The sequence below is a fragment of the Marmota monax genome, unplaced genomic scaffold, assembly GCF_021218885.2.
Source record: "Marmota monax isolate L192 unplaced genomic scaffold, Marmota_monax_Labrador192_F-V1.1 WCK01_AAM20220418_F8-fsc00186, whole genome shotgun sequence".
In the NCBI taxonomy this organism is placed as follows: Eukaryota; Metazoa; Chordata; class Mammalia; order Rodentia; family Sciuridae; genus Marmota; species Marmota monax.
Window position 1 is genome coordinate 52,126 of NW_026694725.1, and position 23,610 is coordinate 75,735.

At 37.4% G+C, this 23,610-nt stretch overlaps 1 protein-coding gene across 1 annotated transcript in view; it reads left to right on the forward strand.

Moving 5' to 3' along the window:
* Nucleotides 1–4,341: 4,341 nt before the first annotated feature.
* Ndufa9 (NADH:ubiquinone oxidoreductase subunit A9) overlaps nucleotides 4,342–23,610 on the forward strand; it is a 31,107-nt gene continuing 11,838 nt past the window's right edge. Inside the window, exons 1-6 of the mRNA XM_046424176.2 lie at nucleotides 4,342–4,459; nucleotides 8,230–8,400; nucleotides 8,747–8,844; nucleotides 12,520–12,611; nucleotides 13,742–13,883; nucleotides 17,095–17,197. Coding sequence (XP_046280132.1) covers nucleotides 4,411–4,459; nucleotides 8,230–8,400; nucleotides 8,747–8,844; nucleotides 12,520–12,611; nucleotides 13,742–13,883; nucleotides 17,095–17,197 — 655 coding nt within the window. The 5' untranslated portion in view covers nucleotides 4,342–4,410. The remainder of the gene's footprint in view (nucleotides 4,460–8,229; nucleotides 8,401–8,746; nucleotides 8,845–12,519; nucleotides 12,612–13,741; nucleotides 13,884–17,094; nucleotides 17,198–23,610) is intronic.

Here is a 23,610-nt window from a genome sequence, read left to right on the forward strand (position 1 = left end):
TTTCCTAACAGATCTTACAATTCCAAATCAAATACGTCAACATCCCCAAAGGGCTCTTATCTTTTTACAGAAAGTACACTTACTAATAAAATATACTCAGCACTTAATCCACATATTTTTATGCTATTTCTTTTGTCTTTTGTGTGTTTATCTGCATCCATGAAACTTGCTACTGACTTGTCCTGGATGATAGCACATATAAAGAGCTACTTAAATTCTTTTTGACAAGACCTTCAGATTTCCAAATCAATGCATACATTTCCAAAAATGAAGTGGAAATGAAGAAGAGTTTAAAAGCTAAGTGGATTCAATGAGTGAATTCATAAAGTTCTTTATAAGTTCAAAACTTGGTAATACTATCCTGGAAATAATATCCCTATGGTGGGAAATAGAAGAGCAAATGATACTTCATTTTATCTATTAAAGGACAGAAAATCACCTATATACAAAATTTCAGGTGTTTACCTTTAACTAATCTTAGAAACCATTTATTCTTATGCCCCCTGTCTTAAAATTTAGGAAACTGATGCCCAGAAAGGGAATATTAGAACCAGTGGATATATCCCTTAGATATTCTAACTCTGCAGTTCAAAATCACAGGAGCTAAGATATATTCTTACGTCCAATAGGGGGATTTTTATGGCCACAGAGGGACTGACCTAAAACTTTCCTTGAAAACATCAGTAAGATTATTACAACTTGAAAAATGCAAATCATGAATGGCAGTGGGGAAGACATAACCCAGTGCAGGAGTGTGCTTATGGTTGTTGTATCCTAGATCACAGCTCCTTCTCAAGACATTTTTCTCCAGTGTCAATCTTAAAATCCTCTCACGGTTCCTAAACTCATGAAAAAACTAAATTATAGGCAGCAAAATGGAACTCTTATAAGGTTGCTACATACCTGATTAAGTTTTGAGGTTTATGCAACCAGGTTTTATGACTAGTTTTAAGGATTAATATATTTATTATGTCCTTTCTCTTTTTCTTCCTCCCTCTCTGTAAGTGCCTGGTACATTATAGAAGCTGAATAAATTTGGTTGTTGCTGAAATGAAAGGTTCAATAGATTTTGTTTAAAGATTAGAAGAGAGAGTGTGTGTCTGACCATTAATAATGATTAAATTTTCTTATAGAACTTTTATTTTTGCTTTTCCTCACTAAAAGCATCTTTCTCTAGAGCCTTGTTAGTACAGATATTCTCTCTCTCTCATCCACAGTACAGGTATATATATCCTGCCCATTCTCAGTATTCTGTAGTATAACTAAGGCTTCAGAAATAACAATGAGAAGATTCAAATGTTTGAGAATGGGACTCAGAACTATACTGATGTTACTCTCAGAGGACTGGAAAGAACTTCTGAAATAGCCAGAAAAAGAAGAGGAAAAGTCAATAGGTAATAAACTTCCACTATCAGTGTCACATTGAGAAGCAGGGAGTAAGAACCCTCATGGTCCCGGGGAATGGCCAGGAATATCTGATCAAATCTGTAATAAAGCCAAAATGTTAGCAGTAAAGATGATGAGTGTAATGCTGTTGAAGGAGGAACTCATTTATTTTCAGAAGATTCAAAGGAAAATTAAAACTGGCTGGGCAGAACAAGACTGGGTTGAATATAATAGTTGCCCATCATTTGTCACTGAATTCTCCCTTCTAACCAGAAAGGATCAAAATGAGCCATTTTACCAATCCAGTGGGATTTCCTACCTCTGTAGCTCTGGAATAGTGAACCACAGAAGATGCCAGAATATACTTTAAAAGTCAATGAAGATGCTGGGATGTTCTTGCTCAGCTCAAGATCTTGTTTTCTCCCCCAGATTTCCATGTACCTCCCCCTTGTTGGGACTGGGGAGTGACATCAGAATCACAACTGGTGATATCACCATCTCTATAGCAACAGTGTGAAGTTGCTAGACATTGAATAGTGCAAAGGATGAGAGGAGTGGTGAATACATATTCTAAGGCTCCATGTTTCCTTTGACAGGACTAGGAGTGTTTTCTTCTGATTATTTCTCTCCTTTAAGCATTTAATTGGGGGTGTATGGGAAGGATAATTTTTGTCAATGGATTCCATTTAAAACAGGAGAATAAGTATTATTTATTAAATCCAGATGGCTGCAGAAGAGTAATAACAGAATTCTGAGTCAACTATTTTTCTTATGCAAAGCCAAGGAATCACCTCATTTTGTAAGATTCAGGCTGGACTCTTTATACCTGACCATTTCTGGGTTATAATTTTCTTAGATGAGCAAAGGTAGTACTAATCCATCCTTTATAAAGTGACCTGAGGAGGTGTACTGGGATAAATCAGATAAAGAGATATGTGAATGGTGATCCCTTCTAGACTTGAAGAAGACTTCACAGTATATTTTCTTTTGAAAATGTTACCATAGATAGTGTGTATTTAATGGTAAAGTATAACATATATAGTTTTCATGACAAAGAATTTTCAATCAAGGTCATTAAATGAGATTCAAACTGTAGATTGGTTTATTATAGGCTTCCTTCTACAAAGGTATTTATCTATTGATTATCTTTTATATTAGGTCTGTTTCTTTATCTTTCAAATAAAGTACCTGAGCTCTTTTAGGTTCTTTCCAGCTCTAGCTTCTATGATTTGGATATTTCAGTATATTTGAATAGAACTACAATGTCCCTGAACATAGTACTTTGCAGTTGATAAAGCTGCTTCATATCCATGTCATCTGATCCTCATCCTCACAATTTTTGAGGTTAACATAGCAGGTATTATTTTCTATGTCAGATAGGCATAGAAGCTTGTTCAGGTCACAACTAATAACTGATAGAACTAGGATTGGATCTATATATTGGATGTTAAAATTAGTGCTCTTTCAATAATATCATGATATCTTGGAACTAGAATTGAGAACATGAGGAAATATTCGAGTTAGAGGTGTTAAAAAGCATACTTGTTACACGGGGATGGGGGTGGTGTATGTAACTACTGATGGTAGTAGGGGGGGTCTCTCAATATATCAGAACCAGAAAAGTATGTTAACATTCATATTGATCCCTGAATCAAGTATGTTTTAGCAAATTGTAAATGCAAAGTGAACATAGGATAAAGCTAACAAATAAAAGAAGCTGTAATATTGCTAAGCTTCTCATATGAAATTCAAGGATTTCTTTCTATTTCCTATTCGATGTGGCAGGTGACACTTCAGTAAACGGTAGGGATGACATAGAGTGGAAATAACCACCTTAATAGCCTAGCAAAAGTCAACCCTACTCACTGTTGGCTTATTGTTTATCCCAGCAACAGTCTTCCTGAAAAATCCAAGCACTAAAAGGGTAGAAAGATCCTCCCAAACTAGGCTGTTTTCTGATAAGCCTGAAGTATGTTCCCAGGATCACTGGTTATCTTCTACTCAGGGATCTCCAGAGGTTACCACAATAAAGTATTTTAAAATACAAATGGTTCCTCTTTCTGGATTTCCTTCAGCACCAAGTGGTTCTTTCTAGAACTATGCAGATTTTCTAAGGGATCCATACTTAAAAAAAAATTACAAACCATCGTTTTAAAGAGAGCCATCCGCCGTTTCTCTGTAGAAAAATGGTTAGATGGCATTTTTTGATAGATTTTCTTAGGTTTGCTCGCGAATTTCCCTCCAAGATAAAGATTTTGGATTCACAAGTTAGGTGGTAAGTGCTTTGATAAAGAAAACCAAAACCCAAACAAAACAGGATAGGTGGAATGATCACCACCTTGGATCCGGGCGGTAACAGTCTCCGAAGGGGTCACCTATGAGCAGAGACTTGAACTGGTTACAGTCATTGCTGTGAGCGTTCCAAAAGTGGGCACAGTAAGCAAAAAGGCCAGGAGGAGAAAACGTGCTTGGACGACTCGAGGTGTATTTATTCACTGGAGGCCCATCCTCATTTCTATTTTTCTTCCCGACTTGTCCTTTCCAGGGCGCCCCACGATCCCACTTTAACATCCTTTCTCTTTCCGGGGTCCAGGAACTTTGAGAGCGCGGAGCCACGCCTCCTCCTCACCCCAGCCTCAACAGGGTTGCCCCTTCATTTCGGGGAACAGTGAACTCAAGAGTTGAGCTCCTCTACCTCGGTTCTGCCATTTTGTACGCCCTTGGGTCAGTCCCTGGTTGGTTCTGAACTTCAGGATCCTAGCAATGAGATTATCTTTACGGTCCATTCTGGATCTGAGGTCCCCCACTATTTTTTTCCTTTTTTCCCCCTTGTCTTCACCCTTTTTCATTTCTGAACTTCTCTCTTTTTCCCGCTCCCTTCTCAAACGCACTGTATTGCAACCTGCGACCCGCCCGGTCCTTTTCCGGTTAGCGCCTGCGCAGACAGAAGAGGAAGAGAAAGCTTGAGCCAGATCAGCAGCCGTAGTCGGTCGGAGCGCCGGCCGTGGGGGATTGTGGGAGAAGATGGCGGCCGCCGTACACCCCCGGTTCGTCCGGGCTCTGCCAATGTCACGTAAGTGTCACTGGGAATTGCTGTCCGTGATCGGGTCCCGAAGCCGGGATTTAAGGTGAAGGGAGTGGAGCCGTGCCGAGGACTCCTTCGGCACCCTCGTTTGTCTAGGTTTTGAGCTGCCTGTTCAGTTTCTCCTTTCCTTTTTCTCCTCCGCTTACATATTAAATCGTGCACTTGGGAAGGCAAACAGAGAACTGAGCAGAGGGGAAGGGAAAAGGAAAAAATAGGGGCACTAAAGAATCGAGATAATCAGAGTTCGGATAGAGTTGTAAGGGTTTGGGGTTGTGAGAAACACTTGAATGGAGTGGGGGGAGGAACCTGAAAAGGAGAGGAAACGAGGGTACTGGAGAGATTTCTTATGGATTGGCTTTATGACCTTGTGCAAACCCTTCATCAGTCTTAACTTCAGATTCTTCATGTCACAATGTAATGGATAATCACACAACGTCAGGGAGTCTCTGAGAAAGATTAAATGAAGTAATATTTATAAAAGTGTCTTCCTAACCAAAAGTGCCTCTATAAACGTTAGGTCAAGGTTGTGTGGTTTGTGGGTAGAGAGGGATGTTGGTGGAGAAATAATAAGGAGATTGATGGAAAGAAGTGTGAAGAATGAAGGATATTAGGCTTTGTCACCGTTGTTTATTTTCTCTTCTATTTTCATTGGATCTGTTTTCAGTTCTCAAATTGAAAACATACTTTTGCTCTTCCAGTCATTACAAGGCAAGAAAGCAAAGACATTAGGAATTCAGTTACACTCCATTATCACTCTTTCACTCTGCACTCCCCCATAAACATGCCAATCACCCAAAGTTATATTTTTTCCACCATGTATTTTAGTTATTACAGAAAGTCACTTTTTCTCAAAATTGCCTCGTGTCAGAATTACTATTGGAGTTTTATGAAGAATATAATTGGGGGCTCCTTGTAGAGCTGTCAAATCAGAATTTTCGAGATTAGCTCCTTGCACCTCAAAATTTTAAAAGCATTGCAGGTAGTTTTAATGTTCACCTGAGGTAAGAATCTGGAGTGTTCAGGATTTTTTTGTCTTGTTTCCATCTTGGTTAGAATTCCTGTATACTGCTGGAATGTGGCTTTGCACATCAATTACAGTGTATGGTTTTTTAAACATGACTTCTTTGCAAAGGCATTAAATTATATTAGTGAGACGTAATGAAGACTGTGAATGAGAACTGATTTATATTGAGTACTTGCTGTCTGCTTAACAAAGTTCTAGATATTTTCTGGATTTAATTTTTTTTTAGTATTTATTTTTTAGTTGTAGTTGAACACAATACCTTTATTTTATTTATTTATTTTTATGCGGTTCTGAGGATTGAACCCAGGGCCTCAAATGTGCTAGGTGAGTGTTCTGCTGAGCCACAACCCCCGCCCCTGGATTTTTTGTTTTTTCTTTAGCTGACTTTTCCTTAGTAGACATTGTAGCTTATGCTCTTAACTACGCTGCTTTATCGTCTCTGGTAATGTGAGTGAGTAAACGCTGAAGAGGCAAGTTTAGTATGTGGTATAATCCAAACATTGTAGAACAGTACTATGTAAAACAGTTGTGTATACTTATACATGGAAGACTAGTAAATAAAATATCAAATCAAAAAGGGAAAGATTAATATCATGTGAGGTAGCCAGGGTACATTTGCACACCAGTGGAGAATTGTAGCCCCTCTACCAAACAGTCATTTCCTCCTTCTACTGGGTCATTTTCCTCAGCATATAAATATAATACTTCATATTATAAAAAACAACAATCTTTCCTGGTCCTCATGTCTTCTAGTCTCATTACTCTTTCCCCCTTACATTTCTTCCCAGAATTATCTGTATTTCTCTTACTACCACTTGTCTCACATTCTCTTTCTTGTTTGCTCTACTCTTCCTTGCATTCCCACTAATAGAACAGAATTGCTTGTTAAGGTCTGTGATCTTCCGGTATTTCTTCACTTTTCAGCAGCATTTGATAGAGCTAATTGTTCTCTCATTGAAACACTTTATTTGGTTTCTGGATACCATTTCCTTTTATTTTTTCTCGTATCTCACTGGTCTGTTTTTCAGTCTCTTAATGGCTTTTGGGCTGGTCACTAACCTCTTCGAACCTTAGTTTCCTCATCTATAAAGTGGTGATAAAGATAACATTTAATAAGATAATATCTGTTAAGCACTTAGAATGATGCTGGACACCTGGTAAGATTTTTATAAGTTTAGCTGTTGTTATGTTATTATTATGGGTCTGATCTGTGTTTGATTTTAATTTCTGTGGTTTCAACTATTGTTCTGAAAACCAGGCTATTTCTCTAATTTCATACTTTGATTTCTGATTTTGTTTTTATTTTTTCGCAACATGGCAGCTGTGAAGCCTTGCTATGTTGCCCAGGCTGGCCTTGCACTCCTGGGATTGAGGGATCCTGCTTGTGCCTCCTGAGTAACTAGAACTACAAGTATGCACCATCATGCCAGGCCTCAATTCCATACTTTTTGATAGGGAAAAACAGTTTTGTGAAGAGTGCCACTGGGAAGTTATTCCCAGAAAACAAACACAAATTTTCTAAAGAAATTACCATTTATGTCTTTCATTTTCTTCCAAGCATACACAGTGCCAGTGCTAAACTCCAAAATTTGATGACAGGAATGGAAGCTCTTCAGCATTTTAAACATTTTTACTTATTTCTACTTAGGTGAAAGTTGGGTAACTTGCTCTAAAATTCTCCTTTAAGAAGTTATAAGGGACTGAGAAATTGGAACATATCCAAAGGGAATTTACATTTCTGCCATAGGAGGGGAAGTTGATGGAAGTGGAGATGTTTAACCTGCAGAAGAGAATATTTAGTGGGAATATAATTGCTACAGTTAGATGTGAAGAGGAATTAGACTTGTTCTTTGTTATTCCAGAGAAAGATGAGGAATAAAAGTACTAAGAATCACTCTCATGATTAGAATGACTCAAATCAGAATGGGCTACTATAGGAAATAGTGGATTTCCCAACCCTGCAGATGCACCTGCCAAGGCCAGATGGTCTCTTTGCACACATACTACACGGAGCTGTAAGTACTGATGCACTGATTTTGAGGATTTCTTCTAGTACCAAGAAACCAAGTCCATAAAAGAGAAATTGTGGGAGGTATGACAAATCACTTGCTGTTAACCTTTCTAAAAATCAGAAAATGTTTTTGCAAGTACTTTGCTCACTAAGTCATCATTTTGATGTTTTCCAGTGGTTTTATATTAAGTTTGAATTGCATCTTTTTTTCCCCTAATGCTCTGTACTAACAATTCTCTGCCTTCAGTCCATATCATCAACTTTATTTTTCACTAGTCATCATTTTAGAATGTGTTCCAGATAGGTCTTTTAATGTTAACTTGTGCTAGTATTATTCTTTCTGACCTCTACATTGTTGTATGTGATGTGTTTCTCTTGGAGTTCTATTTTTTCTGCTATTCCACTTTAAGACCTTTCTTAATACATTTTATTCAGGAGTTCTTCCTCATGGCAGTATGACTTAATGTGATTTATCTTCCTGGGTATATTATATCCTGTGGAGCAAGGAGTTTACTTCTTGATTTTTCTATATTTCCTCATGTCCTAGGGATTTTGTATTGCAATAATTTGCTGTTTATTATTACTATTGCTAATTTATTACTAAATTACTGAGGTGTTGATTACAAAATAATGTTTCCAGGGAAAGAAGCTTTGTGTATTCACAGATAATTTTATATTATCATATGATGTTTTATATATCATGTTTTTTTTTTTCCCACAAAGGTTCTGCTATTTCTGCAGTAGCCACATCTGTGGTTTATGGTCTACCCTGTCGCCAGCTTCATCATGCTCTCATTCCTCATGGAAAAGGTGGGCGTTCTTCTGTCAGTGGGGTCGTGGCTACTGTGTTTGGAGCAACAGGCTTCCTGGGCCGATATGTTGTCAACCATCTTGGTAAGTAAAGTTCCTTGAGTTCAGACTGCTCCCTTGCCATTGGTTAGGATTGCCCAATGAGAGGCCATCAGCTATGTTTCTTTTCGTTTAACAGTATCCAAGTTCCTTCTATGTTGGGATATATGTAATTTTTATTTACTGTACATTAAGAGTATAGTCATGTTTCCTACTTAAGACATTAAGATGGGAATAATGAACTGAAAAGTTATAACATCGTTAGCATGACAAAATATGCTTTTTATCAATTCACATATCATACTAGAATTTATATATTTATATATACAAATCATTGTATAACATGTGTATATTATATCGATGTTGATCCTTGTTTCAATTCATTTTTTAGGACGGATGGGGTCACAGGTGATCATACCCTATCGGTGTGATCCTTATGACGTTATGCATCTTCGGCCCATGGGTGATCTGGGTCAGATTATCTTTCTGGTAAGACCTATATGACTAATAATTGGAGTTGATGAATGTAAATTAAAAGAAAGGTCATTTTTAAGAGAAAGAGGAAGGATAATTTTATCCCAGAATGGACCAGGAGTATCCTTTATTTGTAAGTTCCTTCAGTTAGGTTCCTGTATCTCTTGTTTTGTTATGCAAGTGTTACAGCAGTAGATGGCAGGGGTTTTATGTGAGGGCTAGATAATAAATATTTCAGACTTTTTAGGCCGGCCGTCAGTAGGTGGCTGTTTTCCATTAAAACTTTGTTTATAACATCAGGCTGCAGGCCAGATTTGGCCTATGGATTATAGTTTGCTAATTCCTACTCCAGGCCTGTTCTGTCCAATGTGATAGCCACCAGCCACATGGTGGCTCTCAAGCACTTGAAATGTAAGATGTGCTGTAAGTATAAAATGCAAATTTCAACAACTTAGTATGGAAAAAATAATATTCAATGTATCAGTGATTTTTGTAGTTATTACACATTGAAATAGTGAACCGATATATCAGGTTAAATAAAGTATATACTAAAATGAGTTTCTTTTATTTTACTCTTTTAAATGTGGCTATTAGAAAATTTAGAAAGTAGAAAATTCAGAAAGTAGTAAATTCAGAATTACATATATACTTCATTTATATTTCTATGGAATGGTACTTTTATAATAAGAAAACTATCTCCAATGGGATATTTTATAACTTAGTTCACTTAGCATGGATTTAACTTAGAACACCTTCCCAAACATTCCCTGTTGACATTCTTTTTTTGGGGTGGGGAGTACTAGGGATTGAACTCAGAGACACTTAACCACTGAGCCACATCTCCAACCCTTTTTTGTATTTATTTAGAGACAGGGTCTCACTGAGTTGCTTAGTGCCTCTGCTGTTGCTGAGGCTGGCTTTGAACTCGTGATCCTCCTGTCTCAGCCTCCCAAGCCAATGGGATTACTGTGTTCACCACCACGCTCGGCCCTGTTGTTGTTCTTTAATCTATAGGGTCTTCCTTTAGGCCAGAGTTGCCAATGGGGCAAGGCAAGGAGGATGGGAAGAACCTTGAAGGGAGTGATTAAAAATGCCTAAGTTGTACAGTAATTATAGAGCCGTACTGGCTTATCAGATAGAGACTAAGGATGCTCAGTATCCTACAGTGCTCAGAATAGTTCCTTTCCATAAAGAATTATACTGCCCAGAATGCCTGTAGCTGTCTTATTGATTGCTGCCCATTCTGGGCCTTGGTGTTTGGCTTAAATATGCTTTTAGCCAACTTTCTACTTTTGTCATACTCTATGAAAACTGAGCTCTTCCATTTATACTCTTTGCCTTTAAAAATTACTGGTAAATATCTTAACATCTCTGACATGATATTCATACAGATGATTTGAAATCCCCTTAAATTTTTACTTTTTTTTTTAACTTGTTTGTAATGACATTTTCATTTGTTTCTTCTTAAATACTCAAGCTAAGTGTAATAGTTATGTTGGACATTTCTTGTTTCTCAAATATTTTTCTTTTCCAATAGTTTATTATCAAATATCTTCTTAACATTATAAGTGCAGAAGCTTAGCTTTTCACCAATTTGTCTTTTTTCTTTTTTTTCTTCTCCCTTACACTAGGGATTCTACTACTGAGCTACATCCCTAGACCTTTTTATTTTTTATTTTCATATAAGGTCTCCTTAAATTGTGGAGGCTGATCTCCAACTTGTGATTTGCCTATCTCATTGAAAATACAGGTGTGTGCCACTGCACCCAACTTTCTCTAGTTCTTCGTAACTTAATTTTATTGATCACTTTGTTAGTGCCTCTGAATTAAAGTATTTCACCACAGATCGGTGAGACCTTTGACTAGCTTGCAAACATGGAATCACTAGAATTGAGCCATATGACATTTACTTTATTCTTCCTACAGGTAGTAATTTACTCAGTACCTAGTATTGAGCTGTGCTTTAAGCATGTCTTAATGAGTAAGACTTAAGGCAACTGAGAATCCAGTGTGTTGAGTGTTTTTTTAATGTGCTTATTTTTGAGACAGGCCATTTTGAGTAGGGGGTATGATTTCCTCACTTTAATCCATTTGAAAGTGTTATATAAATGGCTACTTGGTTTACCAGCCTCCTTATGCCTCTTGGGCCTTATCCTTGAGAATTTGGTTTCCTTTTGATTTCTTCTATGCTGTTAGTTCACACAGTTATGCCTCAAGCTCTTCTACTCTGAGTCATCTGGCATACTTTTCTAATCCTTGGCATCTTTTCTGATAACACCTTTTTTTATCTTTATGTACAGAGCTAGTTTTTTGTTAAGTATATCATTCATTGTGCAGAATATTTGATGTATATGTAGTCTTCAGAGAGCACCCTCATGAGGTAGACTGTATTTTTTCCCTCCCTGCCTCTCTCTCTCTTTCTTTTGCTGGGGATTGAGCCCAGAGGTACTCTATTACTGAGCTATACCCCCAGCTCATTTTATTTTTTATTTTGAAATGGGTCTTACTATGTTGCCTAGGCTGACCTTGAACTTGCATTTCCCCCTGCCTCAGCCTCCCTAATAACTGGAATTAAAGGTATGGGCCATTGCACCAAATTTTAATATTTTCTAATTTTACCTGGGGTTTGGAGAAATAACTTATTCAAAGTTAGTAAATGGCAAACTGGGTCTGCATGCCTCTGTTTGACTCCAACACTACCATTTTATACTGTTTGCCCCACACTCCATCATCAGTTCCAACTGGTTTTTGCTGGGGCTTCATATTTTTGTTCTTGATTTTGATTTTCCCTTTTTTTCTAGTACATTTAAGTCCATTCTCTTTCTCTCCCACTGCTCCCCACCCCCTGTTTTTCCCTCTCCCTGTGTCATTGCACTGACATACACACACACACACACACACTCTCTCTCTCTCTCTCTCTCTCTCTCTCTTAGTATTTGGGCCTAGAATTATTACTTATCTTTCATTGAAGTGCTTACAGAGTTCAATTTTCATTTTAATATAGGAAATTTTTTTTTGGGTTATTTAATTCTCAGACATTATTTTGGACAAATTCATCATTGACTTAAGTCCTAAATGACTAATAAACTGTTCAAAAGTGTAGTTTTATGCCAAAACCTGAGGTTTTAGTCAGTTCATTTCTTTAGTTTTCGTGTCTTTAAGGTAGAAATTATTAGATCTGAAATTATAAAAAGGGAAGAAATTACAAAGAAATAAAGAAATAGTCATGAATGTCCCCCACCCCATTTAGCTAGACTTTAAAAGCCCTTCTTTTATCTTCAGTCTGTAAGTGGTGGATAAACAGGGGATGTGTCTTTATCTCCCAAATGATCCTTTGTTCTTTGGCTGTTTCAGGAAGGGAAATTTGATTACTGAATTCCTTTATAAACTTGGGTAGTTGGGTGGACAAAAATTAATATCTAAAATATGAACTGCCTCTTAGGTTCTGTTATTTGATTGCCTGAGTAAAATATTTTTTTAACCTGTTTGTCCCAGAAGAGTCAAGAGAATCAGCATTGAGCCTGAGACCTCCGTCTCATTTCCATTGTAATCAATGGAACCTGTTTAAATGCCACCATATTGAGACTAGAGTATATGGTCCATTTTAAAACTTGCCTAGGAGGCTATGGAAGCATTAGGTGCCAGGGTGGGCCCCTTATGTTTTCATCTGATTGGCTCTTACTGCTATAGGAATGGAATGGGAGAGACAAAGATTCTATCCGAAGAGCGGTGGAGCACAGCAATGTGGTCATTAATCTTGTTGGACGAGACTGGGAAACCAGGTAATCTCAGTCTCTTATTTCTTTCTTGTGTAAGTCTAAGGATTCAGTAGACTTTTATTGGACACCTTCTATATGCCAGGCATGGTAGTAACATTTTCACTTAGCCCATCAATAAGAATTGATTAAATGATCCACATGTATATGTCTAGTGACACTCATTAGATTCACTTGGGAGTATGTCTGGTGTAAGTCAGCAGTGTGATATGATGCCCTTAAAATCCAATGTGGGGTGTGTCAGTGTGATTGATGATATCAACTAGACAGTGAATGATGTTAGGTCTGTGCTTGTGTGAACAACGTTCTAGACTGCTTCTCTGTATTTTTAATTGAAGATGGCATAAGTACTGCCATGAATAGTTCTGTTTGGCTTTTGTATAAGTTATCAAAAGTAGTGTTTTAATCTTATAGTTCTATAATAATACTTTATTCACATCCTTTTCTTTAAGTGTTTACTAAAGTTGGACTTGGATTTCTTTGTATATGTCTGTTTCATCAAATATTTTAAGTTCTTTGATTATTTCCAGGGTCATACTCAACTTTATGACTCTCATAACAACCAACATAGTGATTTGTACCAAGCAAGCATTTAGTTAATGTTGTACATTGAATTGGTGACTGAGGTTTTTTTTAAAAAATATTTATTTTTTAGTTTTAGGTGGACACAATATCTTTATTTTCCATTTATGTGGTGCTGAGGATCGAACCTAGTGCTTCATGGTTGCTAGGCGAGCACTCTACCATTGAGGCACAATCCCAGCCCCAGTGACTGAGTTTTTAGTTTCTTTTTTTTCCCTTGAGAGAAACAAAGTCCCAGAAATAAAAACAAAGTTCCTTTCAAGCCCCTACACTTTCCTCCACCCACTAACCAGAATAGTCAGGTTTTCTTATAGGGCCACAACCTTGTGATTCTTTGAGAACACAGAATATTTTTTTGGATTTCCAACTCAGAATAAGTCTCAACTGTATAGTAATGACAGCAATCAGGCCTATAAGCTCTATAAAAGCATTAATCTTGGCTTATAGTTAAATCATTACTGTTTTAAAGTTTAACTTCTGTGAAAACCAGCTTATCACAAAAAGCTTTGAAATCCTGTCTGAGTTCTGAACTAATCCCTTTTGTTTTCTTCTAGAAACTTTGATTTTGAGGATGTCTTTGTGAAGATTCCCCAAACAATAGCTCAAATTTCTAAGGAAGCTGGAGTTGAAAAATTCATCCATGTTTCCCATCTGAATGCAAATATTAGAAGCTCTTCTAGATATCTGAGAAATAAGGTAAGTAACAAGTTGATTTGGGGCTTCACAGAGCTAGAGTTTCTTAGTTCCTTTGAAACATGATGTAAATGAGAATGATTTCTCATCAATGTTTTGAGAATTAAAAGGGTTTCTAGTTCTCTGTATCCAGAATTAGATGTGCATGTGTGTTGTGTATTGATATTTTGATTGAGTGCCTTCTGTTTGAGTGCTAAGGGGTTTCAAAGAGTGTATTATTACCTGCTCTTTGATGCTTTAAAGTTTCTTTGATTACACAGAAAAGATCAGAAAAGGTAGAGTATGATTTTTGCTAAAGGAGGCATACCTGTGTTACCTACTGTGGGAAAGAATCATCTGTTTCCCTCAAATATCTTGCATAGTCATGGGTTTGTGCCATTCTTTCATGGGTGATATGAAGGTTGAGAATGACAAGGACAAACACTTGCCAGGGAAAAGGGCTCTTCACATAGGGCTTAGTCTTCTTTTATTCCCAGAAACTACATGTAGTCCAGATGATACTGAGCTTGATTACTCTGGTTTGAAGTCAGACTATAACCTGAAATGTCTTCATTATCAGGGACTTATAAGGGATGTTGCTGTCCGATTGCTCTTAGCATTTGGTTTTTACCATAATGATTCTGTCTTGAGTCATACTGTTGAGGGAAACAAGCCTTGACACTGGCTCTAAATTTTTGACCCATGGTTACTTATTGAATAAATTGTTTACTAATCACTGACTGCGTGCCACATGTTGTTAGGCACTCTGCATACAGTATTGAATAAGAGGCAGGGTCCTTATTTTGCAAAGTAGCAAAATGTACTTCAGGAATGTATAATGGGGAGAAAGTGCACATATTAGTTAGGAGCATTTAATTACTAGCATTAGAAAATCTAGTGTAAACTGGGTTAACCACAAAGACAATTTATAGGCTCATGTATCTGAAAAATCCAGCAATAGAGAACCCTCACTACAGATTGTTGCCAAGGATTTTTTGGCCTCCAGCTTTGCTTCTCTGCTTCTCTTTGACTTTCCTTGTGTGAGCTTTGTCTTTCACAGTCACAAAACTGGCTCACAGCACATCCAGGCCTTACACTTGTATGCTCTGCTGAAGAAAGAAGAAATGAGCATGAAGGCACTTGTGTTTACCTCTGCCCTACTGTTCCTGAAATGATTCGCATATCACAGTTGTTTGAGAGGGGATGGGAGTGTTGGTGGTAAGAAAGAGAAGAGTCAAAACCTTGTAGCCCTCTGGATTAGCCACTGGGATGATGGTGGCACTGTTGAATAAGAAATACTTGAGAGTTACTAGGATTTCCGGCAGTGCTTCTTCACCCTGGTTGCACATTAGAATCCACTGAGAGAGCTCTTAAAATTCTCAATGTCCAGGTTGCACTACAGTCACAAATAAAAACAGAATCTACAGGGATTGTGGAATGTGCAGCAAAGATTGAGAGGCACTGTTTACTTGAGAGAATGGAAGGTGATTCGGTTTTGGACTTGGGTTTCAGTTGTGTTCTACATATGTCTCAGTCATTCAGGTAACATTGGTAAAAGGACTTTATGAAAAGTTCAGAAGAAAGGTTTGTTTTGTAGATAGAAATTGGGAGTCACCAGCATTTGTCATTAATTAGGGTAGTGAGAGGGCATAAGATGGCCTAGTGAATAAATGTAGGTTCAGAAGAGAATTTTGAACAGAGACTAGAGGAAAACTAGTGATTAGTGATCTGAGAGAGGAATAGGTACCTGCAAAAATCAAATCAAAACTAACAAAAAGACTGAAGAGATGAGGACAAGGTAAGGTAGAAGGGAAACAGGAGAGTACAATGTTATGAAAGCCAAGAGAATTCAGTGGAGGAAGAAGGGTTACTTATGAGCGCCATTGATGAGAACTGTAATGTCTTGAATTGTGGACATAGAAGTCATTTTAGGAAAAATTGTTTCAGTGCAGGGTGAGTTGCCAGAGGAGAAAATGGTTGTTTGTGGTGAGACCTTGAGGTGTTTTCTTTTGCTCTTATGTTTTCTCTTCAATTTAGAAGATGAATTTATTTGGAAAGAAGAGGAAAGAAAGGGGAGTCTGAGATTTGAATAGAAAAAGCTTGAAATGCTCAAAGGGAAAAGTCAGTTAATTAGAAGAAAACACTATTGTTGGGAAATGTGAGGGCCCACTTAAGTTGATGGCATAGATTTATAATGGTTCTAATTTATGATTTTTATTTATTTTTCTTTTAGCTGCTAAAGGCAGCAGGAGTACATGACTCAAAGGATGCTAATGGCATTCCTCCATAAGGATTTTGCCTGGTGGATGGAGTAAAGGACACAGGGACAAAGTTTTTACAAAAATGATAAGAGAGTGATTGAAAAGATGAGCCTTGGAATCTAATATGTGATGGGTGGCCAGGAAAGGTAGGCAGGGTTGATATAGGGGAAACAGAATTAGTGGACTAGAGTCTCTGAGAAGGTTGAGGAACAGGTGTTCCAGCAGTAGATGAACCAAGAATAAACAGGCTGGATGTGTAGGAGATTCTCATCTAAGCATAGCATATCTTCATTTAATGTTTCAGAAGAAGGTCACTTTCCAACATTGATTAAGCCTGTGATGTAACTAAGTTGAGAGTGATAGAAGTGGAGTGAAGAGATTGTAAGACTGGAGAAACTCAAGAATCTGAGAGGTTCAATTCCACATGGGCGTTGATGTCATCCACATTGGTGCTGTAGGTTGAAAAGGAAGATCTAGGGGCCAGTGCATTCATGGAACAAAAGAGCTTGAGTAGGAGGTTAGTAGTGGGTAACAAGTAGTTGAGATTAGGAAGGTTAAGGACCTTCTGTGGATATAGGTATGCACTGCTACCACTTCCTTTACTTTGGCCCACTGCCACCATGCTCTTCTTTCTCTGTCAGACTGCTAGGTTGTTGACACAAACCACAGAATTTTGAAGTAAGAGGAAAAATGGAGTCTGAAAAATTCTACTCTGGCTTTTCTCCTTTCTTTTTTCAATGCCAGTTCCTACAGTATGAAAATATGAAAAAAACCCAAAAGAATGTTAGAAGAGGCAGAGTGTGTGTGTGTGTTTACCATTCTGTGTGATTGAGTTTTGTGAATAATGTTATTCCTTCACCTCAAGGGAAATTTGACCTTTGAAATACAAGTAGTGTCCTGATAATGAAAAGAATGGAAGCTTTGTTCACCCGTCCCAGAATTTAGAACAATTTTGTTTCTGGCTGTTTGTTTAGGCTGTTGGAGAGAATGAAGTGAGAAATGCATTTCCAGAAGCTACAATCATAAAACCTTCAGACATCTTTGGAAGAGAAGATAGATTTCTCAACCATTTTGCAAGTATGTATTCTTTCTTAATAGTAGAAGAGAGGGATATAGGTTAACCAAGTTCAAGAAGAGCATAAGTAACAGTGTTCTCTGGCTTGACAGACTAGGTTGTATTTTTCTTCCCCAGTTGTCTTTTTTTTTTCTTTTTAATATTTGTTTTTTAGTTGTAGTTGGACACATATTTATTTTTATGTGGTGCTGAGGACTGAACCCAGGTCCTTGAACGTGCTAGGCGAGTGCTTTACCTCTGAGCCATAACCCCCAGCCTCCCCAGTTGTCTTTTTATCTCCTAAAGTTAAATTTTTATTGTTAATAAGGTCCTTCCTATTTCTGGGAAATGTTGAAGGCTCAGTTAAAATTGGGGGTGCCAATGGAATTATAGTGGTACCAATTTATTTTCCATCAGTTGTTGAGGCAGTAGGCAAGTATGGCCCAAGGAGCAACGTAGATGAGTAGAAAGAGCATGGGCTTTGGAGTCAGAGGCTTGAGTTTAAATCTTGGCCTTACTAGCTCTGTGACCTTGGCAGGATACTAGAGTATCACACAGAATAATTTCACTGCCTTAATATCCCTTGGGTTCTATATATGTATCCCAACCCCCAATTCCCACCCCCAGACACCTGGCAACCAGTGATCTTTTTACTGTCTTCGTAATTTTGCCAGTTTTAAAAAATTATATAGTTGGAATCATACAACATGTAGCTTTTTCAAATTGGCTTCTTTTACTTAGCAGTGTGGATTTAAGGCCTCTCCATGTTTGTTTGTTTGTTTTAAGTATGTGTATGTGTCTGTCCATGGCTCGATACCTTATTTCTTTGTTTAGCTGGATAGTATTCTCTTTATGGATGTATCTGTTCCTTTGTCAAGTTTTTATGTTTTTGTCATGTGTTTTCTCCTGATTGTTTATGTCTTCTGACATTCTGTATTCATTTCCAGTTTGTTTTTAGGATTGTGGTACAATATACATAATATAAAATTTACTACACACTATAAATTTAAATTATGTCCCCCCTAAATTTCATATGTTGGTTGAAGCCTCAACTCCTGATGTGACTTTATTTGGAGTTAGGGCTTTGGGGGATCATTAAGGTTAAATGAGGTTACAAGGGTCCTAATTTGATAGGATTGGTGGTTTTATAAGAGGAAAAGAGAGCAATCTCTCCTTACACGCACACACTGAAGAAAGGCCATGTGAGGACACAGTGAGAAATTAGCCCCACAAGTCAGGAAGAGGGCCCTCACCAGGAATCAAATTGTCCTGACATCTTGGTTTTAGACTTTCCGGCTTCAGACCTGTGAAAAAATAAACTTCTGTTGTTTAAACGAGCCAGTCTCTGGTATTTTATTATGACAGCCTGACCAGGCAAAGACAGATTTTGGCACTGAGAAGCAAAGCACTGATATAATAAATACCTAAAAACATAACATGCCTTTCAAACAGAATAATAGGTATGGACTAGAAGAGTTTTGAGGTACATACTAGAAATGTGGGTGGTAAGGGAAATTTTCATTAGCTCTCAGGTAGAAATGGAGAACATGTTTTTTGGAAAATAGAGGCAATATCATCCATGTTATGAAGTAAATTTGATCTGTGTTCGAATGTTTGGTGGGAGAACTTGGAAGTGATGAATTTGGTTATGTAGGTGAGAAGATCTCTAAGCTAAATGTCAAAATTGTGCCTTGGTTCTTCCTAATTACTTATAGTAAAATGTAAAAGGAAAGACATGATTTGAGGAAGTAATTGTAAGCATAAAGGAACTAGAACCTGAAGATTTGAAAAACTCTCAGCTGATTTTATTGCAGAAAATAAGAAAGATTGTTTTGAAAGGAACACAAAGGATGTGGTTGTACAGCCATTTGCTAAAGAAGTCATGGGTGTGACACCTTAGCAGAAGCCAGGAACAGAGATGGGATTATATCAACTAAGCCACTGCCAGTTTGAACTGGAGGAGACAAAGAAATTGGGGATAGAACCAGGAAAGGCTGCCAAACTTCTTAGAACCTGTAGGACTGGATCCTAGAGCTATTCTTCAAAAAAAAAAAAAAAAAAAAAAGGGAAGAATGGCCCCTAAAGATATTCTAGAAATGTTCAGGGCTGCTCTGAGTTTCTAAGGGTGGGGCCATTGCCATAATTTCTTTCTTTCTTTCTTTTTTTTTTTTTTTTAGAGAGAGAGAGAGAACTTTTAATATTTTTTAGTTTTCGGCAGACACATCTTTGTTTTTTTTTTGTATGTGGTGCTAAGGATTGAAACCGGGCCGCACGCATGTCAGGCGAGCGCGCTACCGCTTGAGCCACATCCCCAGCCCCCATTGCCATAATTTCAAGGAGTCAGATGACTTCTGCCAGAGGCCTTGGGGGGTAGGGCCACCTAGAATCTTGGAGGTGAGGATGCCTAGAACTTTTGAGGGCAGGCCCCTCTGGAGCCTTTGGATCTAGCAGGGTAGGTTGCTGACCCAGTAGGATGAGACCACCATCACAGTGAGGCTGGAAGGCAGGACACTGAGGCAAAAAGGATTATTCTTGAGATTTCAGATCTAATACAATTTACCTTGTTAAGTTTTGGATTTGCTTGGGTCTGGTCACCTTTTATTCTGTGCTATTTCTCCTGTTTGGAGTAGGAATATCTTTCCTAAGGTAGCAAATAATTTTGTTTTGGAAGCACATGATATATATGGTTTCACAGCTGGGCAGGTATTTTGCCTCAGGATGACTCATACTTTTGAGTCTTGCCCACATCTGAGTTAGATGATATTTGGATGAGACTTTGGACATTGGAGTTCATGCTGGAGTTAAGACTTCTAGGGCTTAAGACTAAGACATCTTCTTAACCATTTCTGAGTATGGTTCAGGAGTACTACTCTAGTCTATTTTCTGTTGCTAATAGCACTCTACCACAGACTGGGTAAGTGATAAAGAAAGAGGTTTATTTTGACTCATGGTTTTGGTCCAAGGGCAAGGGGTCTTGGTGATGTTTCTTGCTGGCAGGGTCCCCAGGCTGTGCAGAGCACTACATAATAAGAAACCAGAACGGCCACCGAGAGACCTAGCCAAACCATCTCCTACAGAAGATCCACTCTTTATCTTTTTAAAATTTTTATTTGTTCATTTTAGTTATACATGACAATAGAATCTATTTTGATATATTTTTATAAGCATGGAATAAATCTTATTCTAATTAGGATCCCAGTCTTGTGGTCTTGTGGATATACACAATGTGTACATATATGTGGTGTATTCATATATGTACATAGGAAAGTTATGTCAGATTCGTTCCACTGTATTTCCTATTCCTATGCACCCTGCTTCCCTTCATTCCCCTTTGTCTACTCCACTGAACTTCTTCTATCCCCCTCGACTGTGCTGCATTGTTGAGTTAGTATCCACATGTCAGAGAACATTCGACCTTTGGTTTTTTGGGATTGGCTAATTTCACTTAGCGTGAGAGTCTCCAGATCCATCCATTCACAAAAGTTATTTTCCTTATCCATTCTTTTGTTAATGGGCATCTAGGTTGGTTCCATAGCTTGATTGTTGTGAATTTTGCTGCTATAAACATTGTTGTAGCTGCATTACTGTAGTATGCTGATTTTAATTCCTTTGGATATATACCAAGGGGTGGGATAACTGGGTCAAATGGTGGTTTTATTCCTAGTGTTTTGAGAAATCTCCATACTGCTTTCCAGAGTGGTGGTAATTTGCAGTCCCACCAACAATATATGAGTATCCTGTTCCTCACATCCTTGCCAACATTTATTGTTACTTGTATTCTTGATAATTGCCATTCTGGGTAGAGTGAGGTGAAATCTCAGTGTAGTTTTAATTTGCATTTCTCTTATTGCTAGAGATGTTGAACATTTTTTCATACATTTATTGACTGTGTTACTTTTGAGAAGTGACTGTGTAGTTCCTTTGCCATTTATTGATAGGGTTATTTTTGTGTGTGTGTGTGTTAAGCTTTTTGTGTTCTTTCTATATTCTGGAAATAACACTTTATCTGAGGTGCGGATGGCAAAGCTTTTCTCCCATTTTGTAGGCACTCTTTTTATGCTCTTGATTGTTTCCTTTGCTGTGCAGAAGCTTTTTAGTTTGTTATCATCCCATTGATTGATTTTATGTTTTACTTCTTGTGCTTTAGGAGTCTTCTTAAGGAAGTCACTTCCTAAACTGACACATTGGAGTTTTGAACTATATTTTAGAACATACACTTATGAGATAACTCATTAATTACATGAGTGGATTAATTCATTTATGAGGGCAGAACCCTAGTCAATTCTTTAAAGTATTATTTGTTCCTACCTTTTTTGGGGTGGAGGGGATGGGAGATGGTTACTGGATCTTTAACCCAGAGGGGCTTTACCACTAAGCTACCTCCCCCATCCCTTTTTTAGTTTTTATTTTGAGACAGGGTCTCACTGAGTTGCTTAGGGCCTCACCAAATTGCTGACACTGGCCTTGAACTTGTGATCTTTCTGTCTCAGCCTCCTGAGTTGCTGGGAATACAGGCAAGCACCACTGTGTCCAGTGGTACTTCCTTTTAATATGCCATTTTGGGTATTAAATCTCAATATGAATTTTAGAAGGGTCAAAGCATACCCAAATCACAGCACTCATATAAGTACAACCAATAGAGTATTAGTCCTTTTGTGACTGACTTATTTTACTTCACCTAATGTCCTCAAAGTTCATCCTTGGTGTACTAAGTGATACGCTTTCCTTTCATTGAATATATATATATATATATATATATATATATATATATATATATATACTACATTTTGTTTCATGATCTAACCATTAGTGGATACTTGGGTTGCTTCTACTTTTTGACTATTGTGAATAAGGTTGCTATTAACATGGCTGTACAAATATTTCTTTGAGGCCCAGCTTTCAGATCTTTTGGGTATATATTGAGAAGTAGAATTCTGGGCCATATGTTATTCTATTTTTATTTTCTTGACAAGCCGTTGTAATGTTTTTCATAGTGGCTGCACCATTTTACGTTCCTACCATCAGTGCACAGGGTTCTAATTGTTCCATATTGTTGCCAACACTTTTATTTGTTTATTTATTTGTTTATTTATTTATTTTAATAGTAGCCATCCTCATGGGTATGAAGTAGTATCTCATTGTAATTTTGATTTACATTTGCTTGATTAGGGATGTTGGTTAGTGATGCTGAACATTTTTTTCATGTGATTGTTGGTCACTTGAATGTCTGATTTGGAGAAATCTCTGTTCATGTTCTTTGCCCATTTTTAAAATTGGATTGTTTATTATTTTTTTTCTTGAGTATAGTACTTTACGTGTTTTGGATATTAAACTCTTTATCAGATATGATTTGCAAAGATTTTCTTTTATTCTGTGGGTTGCTTCTTCATTCTGTTAACTATGTCCTTTGAGGAACAGAAGATCTTAATTTTGATGTAGTCCAGTTTATCCATTTTTCTTTTGCTGTCTGTGCTTTTGGTATCATGTCCAAGAAATCATTACCAAGTCCAGTATCATGAAGCTTTTTCATTATGTTTTCTACCAAGAGTTTTATGATTTTGGCAGTTAGGTTTGGATTTTGATCCATTTTGAGTTAACTTTAATATATGGCATAAGGTGTGGTCCAACTTGATTCTTTTGCATATGAATAGCCAGTTTTCTCAGTGTTGTTGAAAAGACTGTCCTTTCTTCTTTAAGTGGTCTTGTCACCCTTGTTCAAATCATTAAACTGTGTATACAAGTTTTATTTTTCTGTATTCTATTCCATTGACATATGTGTCTGTTTTCATGCCACTGTTTTGATAATTGTACACTCTTTTGATTATTGTGGCTTTTAATGAGTTTCAAATCAGGAAGTGTAAAACCTTTAGCTTTGTTCATTTTTAAGATGAATTTGGCTATTCAGGGTCCTATGAGATTCTATATGAATTTCAGGATGGATTTTTCTATATTTCTGCAAAAACCATCCTTGTAGTTTTGATAGGGATTGCATTAAGTCAGAAGATTCTTTGGATAGTTTTGATATCTGTCTGTTTCGAACTGCTACAGCAAAATATCTGAGGTAATTTCTTAAAAAAAAGAAATTATATTTCTAATTTCTGGAAGCTGGTAAGTCTGAGATTGAGGTGTCCAGCATCTGGTGATGCCGTATCATCACATGATGGAAGGAGGAATAGTAAAAGAGACCACACATATGACAGAAGGGCATGCCAGCTGAATGCTGTGTAAAGACCATTTTATAAAGACCTTAATCCTATTTATGAGAGAGGAACCTCCTTGATCTTCCCCTCTTAAACCCTCCTACCTCATTAATATCACATTGGCAATACCTGAATTTTGGAGGGGACACATTCAAATCATAGTTGTATCTTAACAACTTTAAGTCTTCTCTGAACTTTAGATGTCTTTCCATTTGCTTGTTTCTTTTATTTCTTAT